The 20540-nt window shown below is 41.4% G+C and overlaps 1 protein-coding gene across 2 annotated transcripts in view; it reads right to left on the bottom strand.

Annotated features, from left to right (window-relative positions):
• mtor (mechanistic target of rapamycin kinase) overlaps positions 1-20540 on the bottom strand; it is a 101829-nt gene that overhangs the window by 69325 nt on the left and 11964 nt on the right. For both annotated transcript variants that reach the window (XM_036129082.1, XM_036129053.1), the window contains exons 17-26: positions 20332-20466; positions 19638-19767; positions 13331-13581; positions 13161-13247; positions 10282-10449; positions 3344-3456; positions 2088-2250; positions 1577-1669; positions 1094-1240; positions 223-365 (exon numbers count right to left, since the gene is read on the bottom strand). In XM_036129082.1, coding sequence (XP_035984975.1) covers positions 223-365; positions 1094-1240; positions 1577-1669; positions 2088-2250; positions 3344-3456; positions 10282-10449; positions 13161-13247; positions 13331-13581; positions 19638-19767; positions 20332-20466 — 1430 coding nt within the window. The remainder of the gene's footprint in view (positions 1-222; positions 366-1093; positions 1241-1576; positions 1670-2087; positions 2251-3343; positions 3457-10281; positions 10450-13160; positions 13248-13330; positions 13582-19637; positions 19768-20331; positions 20467-20540) is intronic.

Here is a 20540-nt window from a genome sequence, read left to right as displayed (position 1 = left end):
GGCTATATCTACAGGATCATTGCACGGCCAGATGTGTTGATGTTTTACAGCTGAGGATCAAATTTACTCGTGCTTCCTCCTTAAAAAGAACTATGGGAATGCATTTAAGCCATTGCGGTTTATCGTAGTTGTTAAAGATTAAAAAAAGAAAAAAAAGAAAAGAAATCCAGACATGAAAAAAAGAACAGAGGTTGAAAAGTAGACATGTCAGTCATAGTGTACCTGGCAAGAGGGATATAAGTCTGAGCCAGAGACCAGCACGATCGCAGCGCTGGAGAGGAGGACTCTTTGAGCAGAACCACACTCAAACGCCTCAGCCACTCCAGCCAGTCATCTTTGGACACCTTCCTAGCGGCACCCCAGGCCTGAAAAAAAAAAAGAAGAAAAACTGTGGATTTCAGAATTCAATGGGAACTGTGTGGGAGCATCAGTTTTTCCAGATCGGAGAATATTGAAACCAGCAGCGTCACATTTAAACCATACCGTGGCCTCTTGCAAGGCAAGGCAAGGCAAATTTATTTATATAGCACAATTCAGTACAAAGACAATGCAAAGTGCTTTACATGATTAAAATATAGCAAAATAAAACAGAATAAAAGCAAGTAGGAATAAAATATAGATAGAAAATAGAACAAAAAAGTGGTGATTCAGTTAACTAGGACAGTTGAAGGCAATTTTAAACAAATGTGTTTTTAATCTTGATTTAAAGGAACTAAGGTTTTCCACATCTTTACAGTTTTCTGGAAGTTTGTTCCAGATAATTGGAGCATAGGAACTAAATGCTGCTTCTCCATGTTTGGTTCTGGTTCTAGGTATGCAGAGTAGGCTGGAGCCTCTTGTGCTCTAAAAACTAACCCTCTGCAAGCCATTCGCGCCGGCTTTCACTTTAATTTATCACTGCTTTGTTGATTCATTGTTCTTCGGCAGAAATAAACTGTGGGCTTGTAGTCGGAGCTGTTTACTGGGTGCAACATCAACACCATCAAAGATTCCAGTAAGCAAACACTAAGTGTATGTGCAATCGTTGACCGTGGAAGACTAAACAGGAACGCGTTGTTCTGCAGGAGGGACACCGCCGACTGTGCCAGCTTACCTTCTGGAGTGCAGTAGTGCTAACGTGGAGCTTCTTCATGGGGCCCGGCTCCACGGGGCCGCTGACCAGCGGGTCGCCCTGGTTGCCCCGAATCTGCCGGTGCTGGAAAATTAAAGGGTCCTCTTCCTCCTCTGCCAGAGTGTAGCCCTATCGTAACGACAAACACACGCAGGCATGACCGACACGGGGGCCCACACACAAACAGCCCACACGCATTCAAACAGTCGATCAAAGCTGCACGCCGTGTTTTATGAATGAACGTAGAAGGACATTTCCTCCCGTCGGGGCTGTTGATAAACAGAACGTTTTGGACGTAACATGTTTATTTTTGCGATAATGTTGTTCGCTTTTCGGTCGGCTGGAGGCATTCTGCGTCACGGAGAAAACAAATACCCGAACCAGATGGCAGGAAGAGGCCGCTCAACGCTGCAGCACGCTCGTGAGTTAAAGTCTAGATGATGCGAATACGTTGGAGATACTTACTTTCACGATGCGACATATCAGAATGTCATAGCGCTGGTGATTGATCCGGTGCCTCAGCATTACTTTGTTCACCATTGGGATGAAAATCTGGTACTGGAAACGAGAAAGAGTAAACAAGAGTCACGGTGCATTTTATGTGGTTTAGTCTGCGGCCGATCTTTGCCTTAGCCGCAAGATAAAAGAGCGTCAGGCATCTAAACCCCCCCAGATGAAAGGCTTGCCTTGCACGTTTGCTGCCAAACATAGCAGAAAGCAGGGCCGGCGGTCTCCAGGGTTAGACCTCAAAACAATACAAGTGGGCATGCATAAGAAGTAGAAGGCTTGTGAGGGGAGGGGGGGGGGGGGGCGATGTGACCTCATCCACTCTCATAAACATCACCTCCCGCTGGGAAACGCTCGGTGACATAAGCAGTCTGGCAGGAAGCAATCCAGACTGTCGATATGAGCCAGTGAGGGGTTGCTTCAGCTTTAGCTGCATTTAGAAGGGAGCTTAACAGACTGATGGGGCTACCTTCTTTCCCAGCTGGAACACGAGCGAGGACAGGGTGTCCATGGCCGTGGAACGCAGCTCCGGCGTGCTGTCCAGGGTCCGCACGATTGGATGGATGATGCGTGAAGCGTAGTCTGTAAAGTCCAGGGACTCGGTCAGCCGGTCCAGTGTCTCCAAAGCCACCCTGAACCAGGGAGGAAAACAGGAAATACTTCCGCTATATGACAATGCAAAGACAAACATGGACATTAAAAAAAAAGGGGTTTCATCCCACATCTGAATGTGTGGAAACAGGGACAGTTCTAGATGCTGCAGCATAGTGTGTGTTGCTTTAAAACGACAAAACATCCTCTAACCATGACACTTCCACCTCCATGCTTCACAGTTAGCAGGCTTTTTTTCTTTTTAACTGGAATGCTGTTTATAGCCGACACGCCATCTGTTCTGATGTCAAAACGATTCAAGTTAAACTCGACTGTTTAAAGAACATTATTAAGTTCTGCACTTTGTCTACGTTCCCTCTGGCAAACAAAAGTCTGACAGCAAAAGGTTTCCTCCTTGCACACATCCTATAAAAAGGTTCAACTTGTGGAGAATGCGAGCGATTGCTCAGGGATCCACGTTCATATCATCAGTTGGAGGGTTTTGGAGACCTCTTTGGGTGAACTTGCTTTGACGGCCAAACTTGAACACGTCGGCTATTATTTTCTGCACAGTGGTACGGCTGATTACAAATTAATTTGAGACCTCTTCAAACCTCTAAACTGTGTCATAGGCTGCAGCAATCTTCTTTCTGAAGACCTCAGACAGCTCTTTCAATATAAGTAACCTGTTTTCTCTCACTTCAGCTGTCAGGAGCACCTAACTACATTTCCGAAGTTTAAACAGGGCAAACCTCCTTCAAATATTTTTAATCATGTGTGCCGCAGTGTGATACGCATGTGTGTGATTTTAGCCTTTTTGAGCAAGAATAAATCTGTTGGTGTGCAAATTTATTCCTCACGAACAACCCAGTTTTAAATTACACTTAAATTGAAAATTTGAAAAAGTGTATTTACACTACTTGAATTTTCCACTATGTTAAAGTTTATTTTATGTCCAAATAGTTTACAAATACAAACTCAGGACAAACTCATCTTATGATGCAAACAAAGTTTTTTGGGGGTTTTAGCTGAACTTTTACCACATATTACTGTGTAATCAAGTTATATTATGTTCAGTTTAAGCAATGAGCCATTCACTAACACTAAATGAGAACCACCGTGTGCGGTACTGACTTGCGAGCTTGGAGCGGCACGTCGGCGGCATCAAACAGCTTGACTATCGGAGGCAGCAACAAGTGGAGGTAGTCATCCAGGTTGGCGCCGAACAGCTGGATGGCATTCAGCAGCTGAAAAAGGAAACGCAGGTCTAGTGAAAATTCGCATCACATTAACATGGGGACTTTTAATGAACTTGTTGTTGTTTGGTTTCCTGTAGCTCTACTAGAAGAAAAGCTGATGTGTTTTAGTTTTTTAGGATGATGGCAGAAATTAGACACTTTCAGGGACATAAGCCAGTAACACTGAAGTATTTAGACCCTTTGCAACATGAAAAAAAAAGCCAAACTATTCATAATAGTCATTTACCTAATTTTGCTTTGTTGTGCTTGTTAGTTGTAGAGAAACAAAGAAGTGCATTATTGTCCACAGTAACGAAAATGATAAAAGTTTACAAAATTGTTTAACAAAGAAAAAAAGGGCAAACATGATCCTAAACACGCCATCCCCCACGGTGAAACAGGGTGATGGCAGCATGGTGCTGAGGGGACGCTTTTCTCCAACAGGGACAGGAAAGAGGGTAAAAATGGATGGAAGAGCGAGGAGGTGAAAAACAAAACTAGACTGGGCCGAAGGTAACCAGGGGAGCCAGATTTATAATGTGTAGCGCTCTCCGTTCTGCACATTATCAAATGGAACTGCTCCTATTGAATCCGTTTGGGGAAAGGAGGGACATTCACCAGAACACTCTGGGCTGATTGGGCAAAGCATCACCTAGTGCCCGCCTACCAATGGTCGGTTTTAGCCAATCACAGTATGAAAAAAATTGTAAAAAAAACAGACATTAAGAAAAATCAAGTTACATCGGCCAAAGCACTTCTTGCTGTTCTTCTTTCAAAGAAGAGATTCTGACAAAACAGACGTGATAGCAGCAGCTAACCAGCACTGCCGTGTTTATTGTGGATCCGCTGTGGGCTAGTCAGCTCTTCCTTTCGTCACAGCTGGTATGTCCCGCCTTAACCCAAAATACTGCAACGTTATTGGCCCGAACCGTTTCTGGCTCGATCTCAAACGGTTGAAGTGGGAGCAGTACAAGATGGACTCTCATAGGCTAGAAAATATCATCCCTGAACTGATTGATACAGACCAGACAGGATTTATTAAAAATAGACGCACACAGGATAATGTGAGGCGAACGTTACAATTACTCGACATCATGAACAGAAATAATTTGAAATCTTTAGCAATCAGTTTCGATGCTGAAAAAGCGTTTGATTCTGTAAGATGGGAATACTTATATCTGGTCCTACAGCGGTTTGGCTTTAACAATACTCTCATAAGTTGTTTAAAATCAATATACAGTTCGCCAGTAGCCCGGATCAAAATAAACGGTGGCCTTTCAGGAACATTCCCACTGGAACGAGGATGCCGGCAAGGATGCCCTCTGAGTCCAATTCTTTTTGCACTTTTCATAGAGCCACTTGCTCAAAAAATTAGGGAAGATCCAGAAATTAAGGGAATCCTTTTTAAGGGAAGAGAATACAAAATCAGTTTATACGCTGATGATGTTCTGGTGACCTTATCTGACCCAGATGCCAGTCTACATAACCTCATGTCCTGCTTTCACCAATTTGGACTTTATTCAGGTTTTAAAATAAATATTGGAAAAACTCAGACCCTGTGTTTCCACTATTTACCGCAAGAGGATATAAGCAATCGGTTCAAATTTAATTGGAAAACAAAAACCATGAAATATTTAGGTATTAATATTACTAGAAACAGAAATAAAATATACAAAGCAAATTATGGCATTATAACGAATAAAGTAAAAAATAACTTGGACAGGTGGGCCCCTTTGATTCTCGATTTGCACAACCGAATAGAGATCATAAAAATGATCATTCTACCTCAACTGTTGTTCCTTTTTCAATCTTTACCAATAGAAATCCCTACAAAGCAGTTTAACGAGTGGAACCGGATCATCTCCAGATTTATATGGCGGAATAAGAAACCAAGAGTACGCTATAAAACATTACAATTACCAAGAGATAAAGGTGGGATGTCACTCCCATGTTTAGAAAATTATTATAGAGCAGCACAACTACAATTTGCGGTTTACTGGTGTGAAGAGGGATATGAAGCAAAATGGAAAGAACTAGAACTAAGTCAAATCGACATCCCCCTGCAAGCCCTGCTGGGGGATAAATACCTCTACACCAGATACTCAGAAGAGCTGAGCGCTTCTACAAAAGTCCCCCTCAGCATCTGGTTTAGAGAGTTCCGCAACCCACTTTTAGAGAGGAAAACTAGGTTATTAAGATGGATTGAACTTGATAGGGATTTTGTACCAGCACAACTTGACTCAAAATTCAATCAACTAACCAGAAAAGGCATTACATCATACTGCGTGATTTCTTCTGGAACCGATCTGGATAGTTTCCAACAACTACAAGAAAAATTTGACCTTGACAAACGAGACTTTTTCAGATATTTGCAGCTCAGACACCACTTTAATAAGAACATTAAAATATCGAAGAAATATGATCAAGACCTCATTAACGTCTTTTTTGATGCTTACAAAGATAAACCCTGCAAGAAAAAGCTGTCCAGACTATATACATGCCTAGAAGCTATTAAAAAGACATCAACATTTTATATCAAAATATCATGGGAAAGGGAGGCAAAAATATCACTGACAGAAGACGAATGGTTAAACGTATGCCAAATTAACTCCACCACCACCAGCTCAGGATGTTGGAGGGAATTTTCTTGGAAGAATATTGTTAGATTTTTCACTACCCCCAAAAGAACATTTACCCAGTCCGGTAGAGCTGAGGCTGGGCTTTGTTGGAGACGATGTAATAATGTAATGGCTGACCACTTTCATATTTTTTGGGATTGCCCATTGATCCATTCCTATTGGTCAAAGATATCTAAAGAGATAAGTGTAATTCTTGGTTTCGAAATTGAACACAATTTTAAAACTATATATTTAAGTAATATACCAAAAGAACTCAGCACTCAGGATAAGTACTTGTTGAAAATTTTATTGATTGCAGGGAAAAAATCAATTACAAGAAAGTGGCTTAGTAGGACCCCACCGACATTGAGGGATTGGACTGCGATCGTTGAAGAAATTTGGGAGTTGGAAAGGCTCACCTTCTCCATCAGACTTCAGGAAAACAAAATTAAAAAATTTTGGTCGAAATGGTTAACTTATAGGAACTCTAGAATAAATTGAGTTCCTTTGTTACTTCATCAGGTGCGGTATGAGGAGCCAGGTGTTGAGTAGCCTGGCAGGTCTTGGTAAATATGGAAACAAACCCCCATCCGCCTGACTCCTCACAGAACTTTACATACACTGTAACCCGCTTATCAGTTATTTGTCAGTTAAGTTTTATCTTATTGTATGATATAACTGTTCCCCTCCCTTGGTGACCTCTCTGTTTTTATTTTTTTTTATTTTTTATTTATTTATTTTTTTTTTAGTGTCGACTACGGTCCTGGTTGTGACATTCAATTTTATCTATTTGTATGTTTATTTACTTTATTTTTATTTCATTGTATACTGTTATGGCTTGATTTGTATAAAATCCTTTTCAAAAATAAAGTATAAAAAAAAAGATGGACTCTCATGTTTATGAATTCAATTCAATTAAATTTTATTTATATAGCGCCAATTCATGAAACATGTCATCTCGAGGCACTTTACAAAGTCAAATCAATCATATTATTCAGATTGGTCAAAAATGTCCTATATTAAGGGAACCAGTTGATTGCTTCAAAGTCCCAACAAGCAGCATTCACTCCTGGGGAAGCGTAGAGCTACAGGGAGAGTCGTCTGCATTGTACATGGCTTTGCAGCAATCCCTCATACTGAGCAAGCATGAAGCGACAGTGGAAAGAAAAACTCCCCATTAACGGGAAGGAAAAACCTCCAGCAGAACCAGGCTCAGTATGAACGGTCATCTGCCTCGACCGACTGGGGGTTAGAGAAGACAGAGCAGAGACACAACAAGAGAAACAAAAAAGCACAGAAGCACACATTGATCTAGTAATCTGTTCTACATTAGATGGTAACAGCGGGTGAGAACACACGAGTACTGCGTGAATTCAGCTTTCAGGCAAGGTAAGGCTGGAGGTACCTCCCAGCAGGACCACAGCCTGAATCATAAAGCCAAGCATGGTCCAGACCAAGTCCATTCCAGCCCTAAATCAATTCTAGGACAGGACTTGAATAGAGCTATTCCCCGAGGCTCTTAAAGAAATCAGACTGAGCCTGAGTCATTTCTGTTGAAACAAATGAATAAAAATAAAACCACAAACACTGTACATAAGTTAAGGAGCAACTGATCTGTGGTCATCTGGTGGGCAAGAAAAATCACTAACAGGTTGTTTTTCCAAGTTAAACCTACAAAACTTGTTTTTTTATTTATAGTTTAGAGAAGTAATCAATAACTGTAGACCAACACACTTGGGAAATAAAATAAATGATTTAGTTCACGTTCAACAAACTCAAATTCTAGTACCTAGTAAAAGCTGAATATTGTCTGGGGCATGTTAACGATAATAATCGTGTTGTGCGAGGAATGCAGACTTTTGGGGGAGGTGAAGAGGCCCGGATAATGCGCCGTGTTCTGGACCAACACGTACCATGACCACTTCTCCACCACTAACTCATGTCTAAAGTTCACACGGCGAGACAGCAGGAAGCTGAGGTGACGGCGTGGAAGTATTTATGTACGGACGTGAGTATCTGTGTGTGGTGGCGTGGGGGATGCTCAGCTGAACGGTGTCATAAATGATGGAAGGATGTTTTTCTTTTCCTCTTCATTCGGTCCAGAGGGGAACATTATTCCCCCAATTCCTCCCCATCATGACCCCTCCATCCTATTGTGAAGATTAGGCTTCACACCCACAACCAAATTATAAAGACAGTTCGGTTTGAGAGATTGCATTTTCTAATAAAACACCAAGACCATAAAGCAGCAAAGGAAAGAGAAGTAGATTTCTACACTCCTCCTGACTATGTGTTTAAGCTCTTTGCCCAAACCATGATTTAGCATTAGGGTTGAAAACCTGACAACTGCTGGCAGCAGCTGCTGAAACCAAAGAGGGTGCTACTTACAGACTTAGGTTGTCTTTGAACTGACATATTATAAGTGAAAAGCTTAAATCTGAAAGTTCTCGGCGGAGTTGGAATGAAACCACAAACCTAAAACAGCACCCCAATAAAGTCAGAGGCTGGTTGAAAGCTCTGGGCTTTCTGAGTGGAAAGCAACAACAGGACTGTTCTTCAAACAAAGTCCTCCGGCTATATGAGCAAAATAAACGACTGGATAGAACCTGACCTATGATCTAGATACTGTGCTTTAATTGTGACATTTGTAATAAACGGCAAGCTGCGCTTTCATTTCATTCAATAAAATATTGCTGTCTGCACATGCAGACTACAGGATTTCATATACAATAGTCTCTAAAGGGGCCCTTAACCTCGCTCCTGCTCATATAACACCACCATATATTCAGACGTTGATGCAGAGCACCCATCTAATGTTTGAGTATTCCCCTAATTCACATCCAGAGGCAAAAAGAAAAGACAAGGCATTTTTTAAGCATTATGGAGTGGCAACCATTGCTTTCATTACCCTAATGAACTCCCAGTGTTTCTGTTTCATAGAAACCTTCTTTGTTTTGGGTCTGACTCATGCCTCTTCAGAACCCACAATGGCCGCTCCTGCCCCGCCTGGTTGCTCTGAGGGTTTCTGTCTGCTAAGACCACAGTTGTTCCTCTCCACTGTCGCCCCAAGCTTTCTTAGGGTGTAGAATTGCAGAAAATTGAAGATCTGACACAATCTGCTGGCTTCCTTAGAAAGACGATTACAATTCATGACCTACTGAATCTGACTGGACCAGACTGAGCTCAAGTTGAATTATAATTGGAAGTAGATTTGTACTGAATGGGATTGATAGTTCATGGCAGCCAGCGGTAGGCAGTCATCATATTACTTCTCGTTAGGGGAAAGTAATCAACGAGAGGCTCTAATTAATGATGTTTGCAAACCTTAAAAAACTTGCCGTTCGATCTATTTTTCAAGGCCGCACCAATAAATATAAATATATTTGAAAATATGACTGGATGCAATTACAGTGCTTTTTGTTGCGGTACAGCTGCACTACTTGGTGCATTAAAGCAGCCTATTTGATGGATAGATTAGTATTTCTGTTTGTAAGGCTCTGACTGCAGTTGACAGGTGTATTGCCCGAAAGACTGACACATTTTTAAATACTTTATTATTGCAATAATCACCACAAAATAATATTTTTAGTCTCAGAAGTCAACCAGATAGTATATAATACAAAAAAATAAATAAATACCATTTAAAGAGAACCAACAAATTCACAGATGATGATGAAAAGAAGCATGAAAACTCTCGGTATGTTTTTATTTACCATTTACCAAGCCTCTCTAAGCAGGAATGGAGAATTTCATTACATTTAAATCAGAAGACGGAGCTGTAGACGTTATTTAATTAAACCTCGAGTTCATTGCATAAAAAGGAAAACAAAGACTGCCCACAGTCCACATTAATGAGTGAGCAAACAAAAGGCTCTTTTAGAATACCACTTCCTATAAAAGAGTCAAAAGAATGAATTAACATTAAATGACTCCGTTTCTTTTATTTTCTGAAGCCTGCTGAGCGCTTCACCGTCGAACGATTCAGAAAGAAACGGGTCGTACTACGGCTCTAGCCCTGATTCTCGTGAATTCCTTTCTGTAACCTCTCAATTTCACAGAGCAATTTAGCCGATTAAATCAAGTACATTCAGACTGACATCTGAGGAGTTTAGATCACCGTGCGGCCAGCAGGTTAAAAGTATAAGACGGAGTGTGCCTGCATCCTTGTTTGGCACAGGCAGCTGCAGACCCGGAGACGACGCGCCTCTTTACTCACCTTGATGGTCACGCTGCGCCCTGTGCTGTTGTCGTGCATGAACACGCGCAGCATGTGCGGGATGAGCTGAGGCAGGTAGAGCTTGAACTCTCCACCCAGTGCCACCACGATTTGCTCGATGAGAAGGATGATGGTGTTCTGCATGGGGTTGTTTGGTGTCCAGTACTCCTGCAGGACAGATCAGGACATATCGGTGTTAAACAGACCGTGTTCGTTTGCAGCAAAGTACACAACAAAGAAAAAGGAGCAAATGTTGCAGTCAGTGAAATGAAGACTGAAATCCACTTCCTGGTGATAACCATGTGCGATGATGAAACGTATTGGAGCTGAATTGCTTGATACGACTCAAAAGGTGTAGATAAATAGATAATCATGTCTTCAGACCAGCAAAATGTCATCTAAATCTGCAAGGTCAGCACCAACGGGAGATTCTTGTTGCACTTTGCGGGGTTGATATAACGATGAACTCAAGGTGTATATTACAATAGCTGTTGATTTGAGTTTGCATGGTTAGGTAGAGACATTCGCGGATGGTTTTGCACAAAATACTAGCAATGTGTGCAAAATCAGAAATCGCACAACAGGCGAGACCTTCTTCGCCAGAACAAAAGACGAAGAAAATTATTCGTCCTAACCCTTACAGGAAGTGAGGTAAAGGAAATGTTAGGCTGTTCAGAAAAACAGCAGCGTCCGCATTATTCCTTCACAAACTCAAACATTTACTGTAGAAACAGAAAAGAGGTTTGAAGAGTTAGCTTTAATGCAAATTAGTGCAAGAACACACAGTTGTGTGAGCACAGTTTCTGAGAGCTGCTGTGCCGAATGGAGCCGGGCTGCTTCTGCCACAGTTATTCCAGACCAGGACGACTGGACTACACTCAAGACCTCCACGTTCCTTGGTTCTGCCTTCAGAATCAAAAGTCGCAGGTATCTTGTTGCTCTGAAACCAAGAAGGTGCTCACTTACTCGGGTGTGTGAAGTTATTGTTTTGTTGACACAGCACTTTCAAGGGCACATAATCTCATAATCTGAGTAATTTGATGTATGCCCTATGTAGACATCCCCGTATCATGCTGCTTGAACCACCATGCTTCATGTTGGACTGTGGCTTAGGGGTTGTCCATAAACAGCCTATGGCCTTTAGACTCAGAAAGAACAACCTTGCTTTCATTGGTCCATAAAATGCTTCTCCCTTTCTCCTCAGGACAGTCAATGTGTCCTCTGGCAAGTAAGTCTCCACAAGCGCCTTTGTGACTCCAAAGAGGCTTTCTTGTTACCTTGTGTCCCTTACAGACTCTTTCCCATTTTGGCTATTCCCTGATAAAATCAAATTGTAGGTTTTTTTTTTCCTCCACCTTTCTTGTTTAGAGAGCATTCTAGAATAGCAGCCAATTGTTTTCTGGTCTTTTTTCCATATTTTGCTCTTCAGAACTAGTTTTTGATCAAAGCGAGCTGTTCTCCTGAACAGTGTCTGGAGCGACCCGTCGTCCTCAGATGAGTCTTGACTCCTGGTCTTTCTCGGGATGAATGACTTCGCTGACTGAACTCCACACGGCGGTTCAATCAGCAGCATGCATGTCGTCACTGTTGGCTCTCTGTTACTCTACTACACCAATTAAGAAAATATCATTTAGAAATGTATTTTCTACCTTAACAGTGGTTGCACTAGTAAGTTAGTTAGACTGCTATTATTTTGAATACAATAGCATATGATAAGTAAAATATGGGTCATAAATGGATAGGTTCTATATCATTTCCTTCTGCATGTTTAAATTGTATGGGTCGTTACATTGTAAGTGCTTCGTTTAATGCCTGAATTTCCTGTTTGTGAAAATTTGTTGCTCATATTAAAAAAAAAAAAAGATGTACTTCACTCATGTGTTCTTTTATTACTACTTCATTTTTATTTATTTTTTTACTTTATTAAGACGTATACACACAGTGTCAACTCATCGACCTTGCTGCTTTTAAGCCCTGAGGTAAAGAGTCTGCAGAAGTGGGTCACAAAGTGCTTCCATCAATAAGCTTCCAGATGCCAGAAGGAAGGAGGAAGATTAGGTGGCAGGAAAAGGAGACAGTTTCCTGTCAGGTGGAATTGATATGGTGTCTCTGGGTTGTTTATGAGGTTTTGTTCGAAACTCTGGACACAGCCGGTACATCAGAAACAAAAGGAATAATAGTTAGACAGTCATGAAATATATCAGTCAGTCGGTGGGCTTCGTTCGGCTGTGAGATCTGGCGAGCTGCAGACAGCCCCCCCCTGATATGTCTGTCTTCCCTGCCTGTGGCAGTACACCCTGAATAGCTATAGCAGCCCCCTCATCTGGAGGCAGAAGCAGAACTGCAGCAATAATGAATAGATTCTTTGTTTGGCTTACCAGTTATTAACTCGTTGGGACAGAAGGCACAGCGGTGTAGTTCTCACAATTACTTTGCGTCAGAAGGAGTTACCTCCACGGTGGAGGTTTCGCTTACAGGGTACCTGGGATCCTGATGCAAGGAAAGTATTTTCCTTTCTATGAGATCGTGTGCTAGACAAGTGTATTTGTACAAGTGCAGGAACAATGGCTTTAGCAGTCGCTCCACATTACATGATGGGGGTCAAAGCCACAAATCATCTATGGTTACGGATGATTTTACGGCTACTCCAACAGACTAGCTCCAGAGAAGAGAGACAAACTTCGGAGACGGAAGAAGTCCTAGAAAGTTTGACTCTGAACACTGAGGTGGATTGAATATAAATATCTAAATGCAAAAGCCGAGCTTCTATAGTGCTGAAGTCCAGCTGAATGCAATTAAAAGCTTACTACTTTGTGTGGCTCACAGGGAAAAAAGATTCTATGACAATAAGACGATGAAAGGCTGTTGTGAATACTCACTCTGATGAGGGTAAAGATGTCGTCCATGTACGGGCGGATGTGAATCTTCACAAATGACACGACCATTCCCATCTGCTGGAAGAGGAACTGGAAGGAAACACACAGAGCAAAATCTTACACCTGCCCAGGAGGAAAAACCGGCATCATCAACCACCTGCTCGCCCTCCTACCTCTCGGATGCTGGCATCACAAACGCGGATGACGTTGAGGAAGGTGGGCATGACCTGCGGCAGGAACTGGACGCACTTCAGGCCCAGCGACTTGAAGATGAAGGTGACGGCCTGGACGACCATGGTGTGGTGGTTGGAGAGCGACGGGTCCCTCAGGATCCGCATCAGGGTGACGATGGCCACGGCGGGGTAAAACTCGTCCAGGGGCAGGTTGCCCATGTTCACCAGCATTTCACTGGTGCTGTAATCCGCTGGAGGGAGAGATCGTTCAAGAGAATGAGATTCTCGCGACGAATACCGGCACGTTGTTGAAAATCTTATTTTTTCTTAATTCATCTGAAGAAGGGAAACTCATATATTAATTAGTTTTGTTCAAGAGTATAAAACATAATATATAGTATAAATATAATAGTATAATAGTATAAAACATAATACAGAACAAAACAATAAAACAATTGCAGCTATTAAATCCTAGCTCTTTCTCAACTGATAAGAGATCAGAATGAAAAGGAACAAAGGTCAGATTAAAGTTTTTGCAAGAATTAAAGCTTTGGAGAGACCCGGTTCAGCTACTAATGTGTAGTTTTATTGTAGTTGAGGTTTTAAAATGTGTTAAAACTATCATCAGGCTGTTCTTGGAGATTAAACCATGAGATTACTGGAGATGCAGTTCTCTCAGGCCGCACCAAGATAACGCAGCGCTGCTAACGTCGAGCAAACGCAAGGCGGTATTTCCTGAACCAACAGACTGATGTTCAGAGACATCTTCAGGTCTGAAAATACAAATGTTTGCAATTAAGTGTTATTCTACAGCAAAAGCGTCTCTCTTGAGGCCTTTAGTCAAATCGTATAAAGCTTTTCTAGTCAATATTTTATTAGTCCAAACCTCCACCAGTCAAGACAAACATATGTGCAGGATGCTTAAATCCCCTGAGCTACGGCTCACCAAAAAGACTCGGAGCAGTTCAGTAAGGCAACAGTTCTGTAATAATTTAGCCTTCGGCTATAAAAGGGAAAAATGAATAGTTCCAGCGCCATAATAACGCGCATAAAACAGCACTGTGACTTAGGAAGAAGGCAGCGTTTCATCAGTTTTATGGTTCTAGTGCTCTGTGTGGATGTGGAGAGCATTACTTGAAGTCAGGTGAGGCAACAAATACGTTCAGCGTCTTCTCAACGTCCAGCGTGTGCTATCCAAGACACTCGTGGCCCAGACGCTGACCCTGACAGACCCGCCGGCAGATATACGGCCTCCATTTCTGGTCACAGTCCATTTAGTTCAAGAGCAAACTGGGAAAGCCATTACTGCACTGTCCAAGGTCGTTCTTGGAGACACATGAGCGGATCTGAGAAGAGGAGGCCCGCGGTCCGGTTTCAAATGACAAAAGACAGACGGACGTTTTTATTCTCATTATCATGAATATTCAAGATATCGTAAATGATGGGCTGTTAGTGACAGCAGGATATTTCCAGTCAAATGCTCCTGAAGCACCATGAGAAGTTCAACTGTTATTTACGAGATAACCCTCCATGCCGGTCAGGCCCTTAAAAACCACCGTCTACAGTTTAGTATTTATTTCCCACAGTACGAAGTGAAGAATATTAAAGCTTCTCGGAGGCTATGGTTGCTCCATAAATTGCCCTACTGTAGTATTAATACCCCAAGCCATGAATTTCTTTTTCACATTTTGTTTAATTGTAACCACAGCCTTCCATCTTATTTTACTGGGACTTTTCGTAGAAGCATACACAAAGTAGTGCATGACTGTAAAGTGGAAGTAAAATGATCCATGGTGCTCCAAACCATTTCTAGACATACATCTGAAAGGTCTGGCATGCCTCTGTGTTCTGCCCTTTGTCAATAGTACACAGAACCACCTGTAGCAGAAATTACACGTGAAAGTCTTCTGGCTTTTGTTTCTGCCAGCTCTGCACGTTTTTGCCACAAATTCACTTGGAATGAGGCCTGGACTTTGACTAGGCCATATTGTAATGTTACTGTGGTTTTGATCTAAACCATTCTCTGTTTCTATCCTGATGGAAGGTGAACCTCCACCCCAGCCTTTTGCAGCCTCTTACAGGTGTTCTTACAGGATTGCCTGGTATCTAGCTCACTCCCTCCTTCCTTCAACTCTGACCAGAAGAGAACAATACTACCACTATGAGCCCGTTTCCACCACCTCGTTTGGGCGAGCTCTACTCAGCTACGGCCACTTTGTGAGCATTTCAGCAACACTATGGTAGAAAGTAGACCTGCTGTCTGCCTTCTGCCAAACTGAAACTCAATCTTGTTGTTACTGAAAAGTGTTATATAAATAAATTTGCCTTGTCTTTCAGACTGAGAGCAGTCGGGGAGAGCAGTGTGCAGCTTTTATTATTAGTTTAATATGATGTGTGATCTAGATTTAAGCCCAGTGGATTGGTTTATTCTTATCCAAATATCCAAGACAATCTTGCACATAAAATCATACAAACATGTATTTTTTTTTCTTTTATTTATGTCTGTGTTTATAATAACTTTTCATTGTTTACCATTTCTCTAAGATTTCATTAAAGTGTCAATGTCGCAAACAACACATGGGTGTTTGCGACCCCCCCCCCCCCCAAAGTGGTCCACAAAAAGTCCGATTTACGTCTGAACTGACAGAAGCAACATTTGAAGCCTACCTTATTTTTTCATAACCTGCTTTAAACTCCTCCACAACATTCTCCCTGACCTGTCTGCTGTTTTCCTTGGTCTTCATGATACTGCTTGTTCTCTAATGTTCTCCAACTAAACCTCTAAAGCCTTCACAGAACAGCTGGGCTGATGCTGGGATTAAATTCCACACAGATTGACTGAATTAATTAAGTGATTTCTGAATGTTAACACTTTATTTTAGGGAACACTTATCATAACTTTTAATTAGTGCCAATTATGTTACAAATTAGTTGAATCTCCACTCCTAATTACTCATTATTATGTACTTCCTCATGACCTTTTATTGTCCTTGAATTACTTCTTCATAAGCCACATATGGAGCAGATATTATCAAGATCAGCGTTAATATGCAACAACCTTTTTACTTACAATTAAACCATAATTAGTGGAGTCGTCATTTATGGCCTATTAGTATTACAATTGGCTTAGCTACAATAAGCCATTAATATGTGCTTAATGAGTAACAAACAGTTAATGTTCCACTATGTGTAGTATAGTGACAATTCCCAGCATGTTCATTTTTGTTCCCTAGAATAAAGTGTTACCCAGAATTTTATTTAGCGGTATCAGAAATAAGGGAGCTAAAGATAATTGCATGTCCCTGTTTATTTGTAAAAAAAATTAATAAATAAAAAAAATAGAATTTTTGTTGCGTGAAAAATTTATTTGGGAAGGTTTAAGGGGTGTGAAAACTTTTGTAAAATTAGAAACGAAAAAAAAATAAAATTACAAGAAATCAGTGAAAGCCCTCTGGTACTAATCAGCATGTTGGCTCAACATGACTACGCATAAATTAACTGCTTGTGTTCGGTCTCATTCAGTTATGCCTTTTTTATTCTAACCATCAGAGGTGAATGCTCACAAATGAACCCTCGGCCCTTTTCAATCGGTAAGGACAGGAAAAGCTACACGTTAATGTCACTGACAGATAAAGAGAGGAAGTCTGTGCTGACTTTAAACCAAACATCATCTCTTTAAAAAGGGACCCCGTCCTAGCTGAAGCCGTAGCCTTTCCCCCTTAAACTGGGGGAGAATAATTCAGCAGGATAAAAATAAAGGTTGCAGACCAAACAGAATTTTCAAACAAAGAAGATTTCTACAAATTGAAAAACAAAGTTTTAAACTCTGTGAACCAGCCAAAAGTACAGCTGTTGAATAATTGTATTTTGTCTTGGTTGGAAAAACACTGTTCTATTATTTCTAATGAGCTGCAGATTTCTGGAATGAGCTCTGGGATATCTGCAACTAGCTGGTTTTGGACAGAGAAGATTTTAACGGTTTATATAAGACACATTAAGCAATTCGCATAACTAAAACCAAACGCACCTTTCCTCTAGATTTGACAAATGGACTGCACAGACTGCAAGCCTGTCATGACTAATCAGTAATTGCCTGATTGTGATCATATGATGTCATCATAGGGCCCAATCAATCATCTCTGTGGTTCACTTCTGCAATACCCCTTCATCTTTAAAAAGAAACAACGGGGGAAAAAAAACAGCTGGAGGAAAATGTGAAAAACCTCTTATTTCGAGTACTGCGGTGCTGTGATGTCATCTAACCAAACGCTTTTCTCCTGGTAGGATTTTATGGAACAGAGGATGGGAAAGAAGAGCAATTTCTTTCTTTAATTCTCGTTCTACTCCGCAGCATCTACCAAATTTAGATCTGAGGTCAAGTAGCACAATATTTTTGCTAAGAGCACATCGGGGTCCAGCACAATTAAAAAAGGTACCCAATGAAAGTTAGAAAGGTAAATGCTCCCAGGCTTTCTGAAGAAGCAGTGGCTAAATTGACAAACAACTCACTTTCAAGCTACAGCTGCACAGGTGGAAGTTTCAGATCATTAAACGTCTAAGACAACCTGAGTCATGTAATGGTTTCATTCATTGAAATATAACTGTTTTCTAAGAGCTGTTTTAATTCAGCACACTGGAGGCTTTCTGCATGATAGGCCTGTCTGAGATAATGCCCTAGTACCCCAGTCAGATATAAATCCAGACTTTGACAAGGCCCGTCCAAAACCTTCATCTTCTTTTGCATTTTGGGTAATTTAGAGTTAACCTCACTGGTGCTTTGGATCCCTGACCGTCTGCAAAACCAAACCGTGTTTAAGCTCCCGACCTGATTGCTGGACAAGATTTTATAGTAGAGAGAAGAACTCATGGTTGATCAAATATGGAAGTAAAGCAACTCCAGACCATGACACCGCTACCGTCTTTGACTGTTGGCATAATGGTAGATACCGAGTTACTTTTATACCACATGTAACAGCAAATGCATCGTCTAATACATTTGTTTTTTGTCTCCATGGTCAACACAGATTTTCATTAAGATGTTTTTTAGTAAATATGAGACGGACCTTTTGTGCTCGTTTTGGGCTCAGCAGGGATTTTGGCCTAATGATCATGAATTCTGACCCTAACCAGACAAGTGAGAGCTGCGGTGCTCTCCAGGTTGTTCTGGGTTCCTTTGGGACTTCCTGGATGAGTCGTTGCAGTGGTCTTGGGGTAATTTTGGTCAGTCAGCCACTCCTGGGAAGTTTCATCACTGTTCCACGTTTTCTCCGTTTGTGGGTAATTCGCTGGATTCCCAAAGCTTTAGAAATGCCTTTGTAAGCCCGTCCAAACTGATAGTTTCTATAACTTTGTTTGTGGTGTGTTCATGAATTTTTTTTAGATCAGACATAATGTGTTGCTTTTTCCCCAGCCTACTTCATGTTGTCAAATGGGTTCAATGACAGGTGATTCTATAGGGTGGCAGAAATCTGGCCTGGATGTGGCTAGTGAACTTCAGCTATGAAACAAATGGGTCCAATCAGCTGATACTTAATTAACCAAGGGGGTAACTGCCTTTGAGGGCCATGTTGGTCTGGATAGCTCCTCCCCACTTTAAAATTAAAATCATCATCTAAAAACTGTATTTTGTATTGACTTTCTCTGTGATTTTTTTTTAATTGTTAGATGTTCTGAAATAAGTGGAGGAATATAACAAAAAAACAGAATAAATGCATATGAAAAATAGTGTTTCACAGCATTGTGCCATAACCACCTTGTGCAGTTTTTGTTCACAGAGCTTAAAGGGGAATTAAAGTTTAATTATAATGTTACTGCCTTTCAGCTATAATCTCATAGTTCTGATGGTTCTAAGTCAGTGCTGTGGAAACTGTGCAAAATGCCAATTGGACTGTTGCTACATCAGTCAAATTATTAGTAATTGAACCATTTTCATTCAAAGAATGCTTGCAAATGTACTTATTTAAACCATAAATGAATTTTCTTGTAGTTTATTTCTCTCGTTTGAACTGGGTCAAACACATTTGCTGCGATGCAGCTGATGTAAGTAGTCCCGGGAGTACCAAGTCTACACAGATGGTAAAGAAATATTCACCCGACTGACCTACATGCTGTAAATATAGCTAAAGATGTATTCACCTGACAGAAGGTGGGTTGATTTGAGGTTTAAAAAAGAGCTTTCATAATATTTCCAGCTTTGTGCTGAGAATCTGATACTGCTGCAAATCTCTGGGAATGCAAATAAAAACCCACAATGTGGCTCTTGGGGAGAAAAACACTGACTGGTGTTGGTAACAGTGATCGGACCTACCTGAGTCCTGGCTAGACTTTGATTCAGAGAGGCTGACAGCAGAGGCGTCCCGTGACTGGTCGATCATGCCGATGTTCACCTTGTGCTTGTAGGGATCCAGGGCGCCGAGAAGACCCAGGACACGGATGGCCTGTAGAAAAAAAGATGTGCATGTTAGATATGCTCAAAATGTAACTATTTCCTGTGCAAAAAGCTGTGTGCGTGTATCACATCACCACCAAAGTATAAAGGTGGTGGTGACAGTATCATGCTTCTCTTTAGCAGGGGAAGCAGGCCACAGTGGGTGGAGCTAAAGAAAGGGCAGTCCTGTTGGAGGCTGCAAAACAATAGAGGCCTAGTCAAAGTCCAGACCTACTTCCAAATAACAATCGGTGACAAGGCTTGAAAATGGATGTTTAGATCCTCTCCATGCAAATGAGCCATTCTGAGCGTGCAGCACTGCTGGTAGAGACACCTAAAAACAGACTTGCAGCGCTAATTGCAACCAAAGCAGGTTCTACAATGAACCGACTCAAGGAGGGCTAAATGCAAACATTTTTATAAAATTTTTGCTACTGACACGTGGTGATGCAATTTAGGGGAACAATTTACTTTTGTGCATAACATGAGCCGAAACTGTGAAATTACTCTTTGTATCCACCCAAGGTAAGACCAACAAAGAGCAATGAGCAGAACGGCAGCCATCTATACGTACCTCTCTTCTTATACCCTGGTTTTGTTCAGTCTTGAGGAAGTTGAGCAGCACCTCTAGCAGGGAAGGGTATTTGCGGTAGGGCTCCACCACATAGCCTGTACTCGCTACCTGCTGGCCAAGGGTCCAAAGCGCCACCTAGAGGAAAGCCAGAGACAGTCAGCTGAGGAAGTGAACACAGCCAATGCAGGAGAATAATAAAAGATGAAACA

Source organism: Fundulus heteroclitus, chromosome 1 (genome assembly GCF_011125445.2).
Source record: "Fundulus heteroclitus isolate FHET01 chromosome 1, MU-UCD_Fhet_4.1, whole genome shotgun sequence".
Taxonomy (NCBI): domain Eukaryota; kingdom Metazoa; phylum Chordata; class Actinopteri; order Cyprinodontiformes; family Fundulidae; genus Fundulus; species Fundulus heteroclitus.
This window is presented reverse-complemented; position numbering and strand designations above follow the sequence as displayed.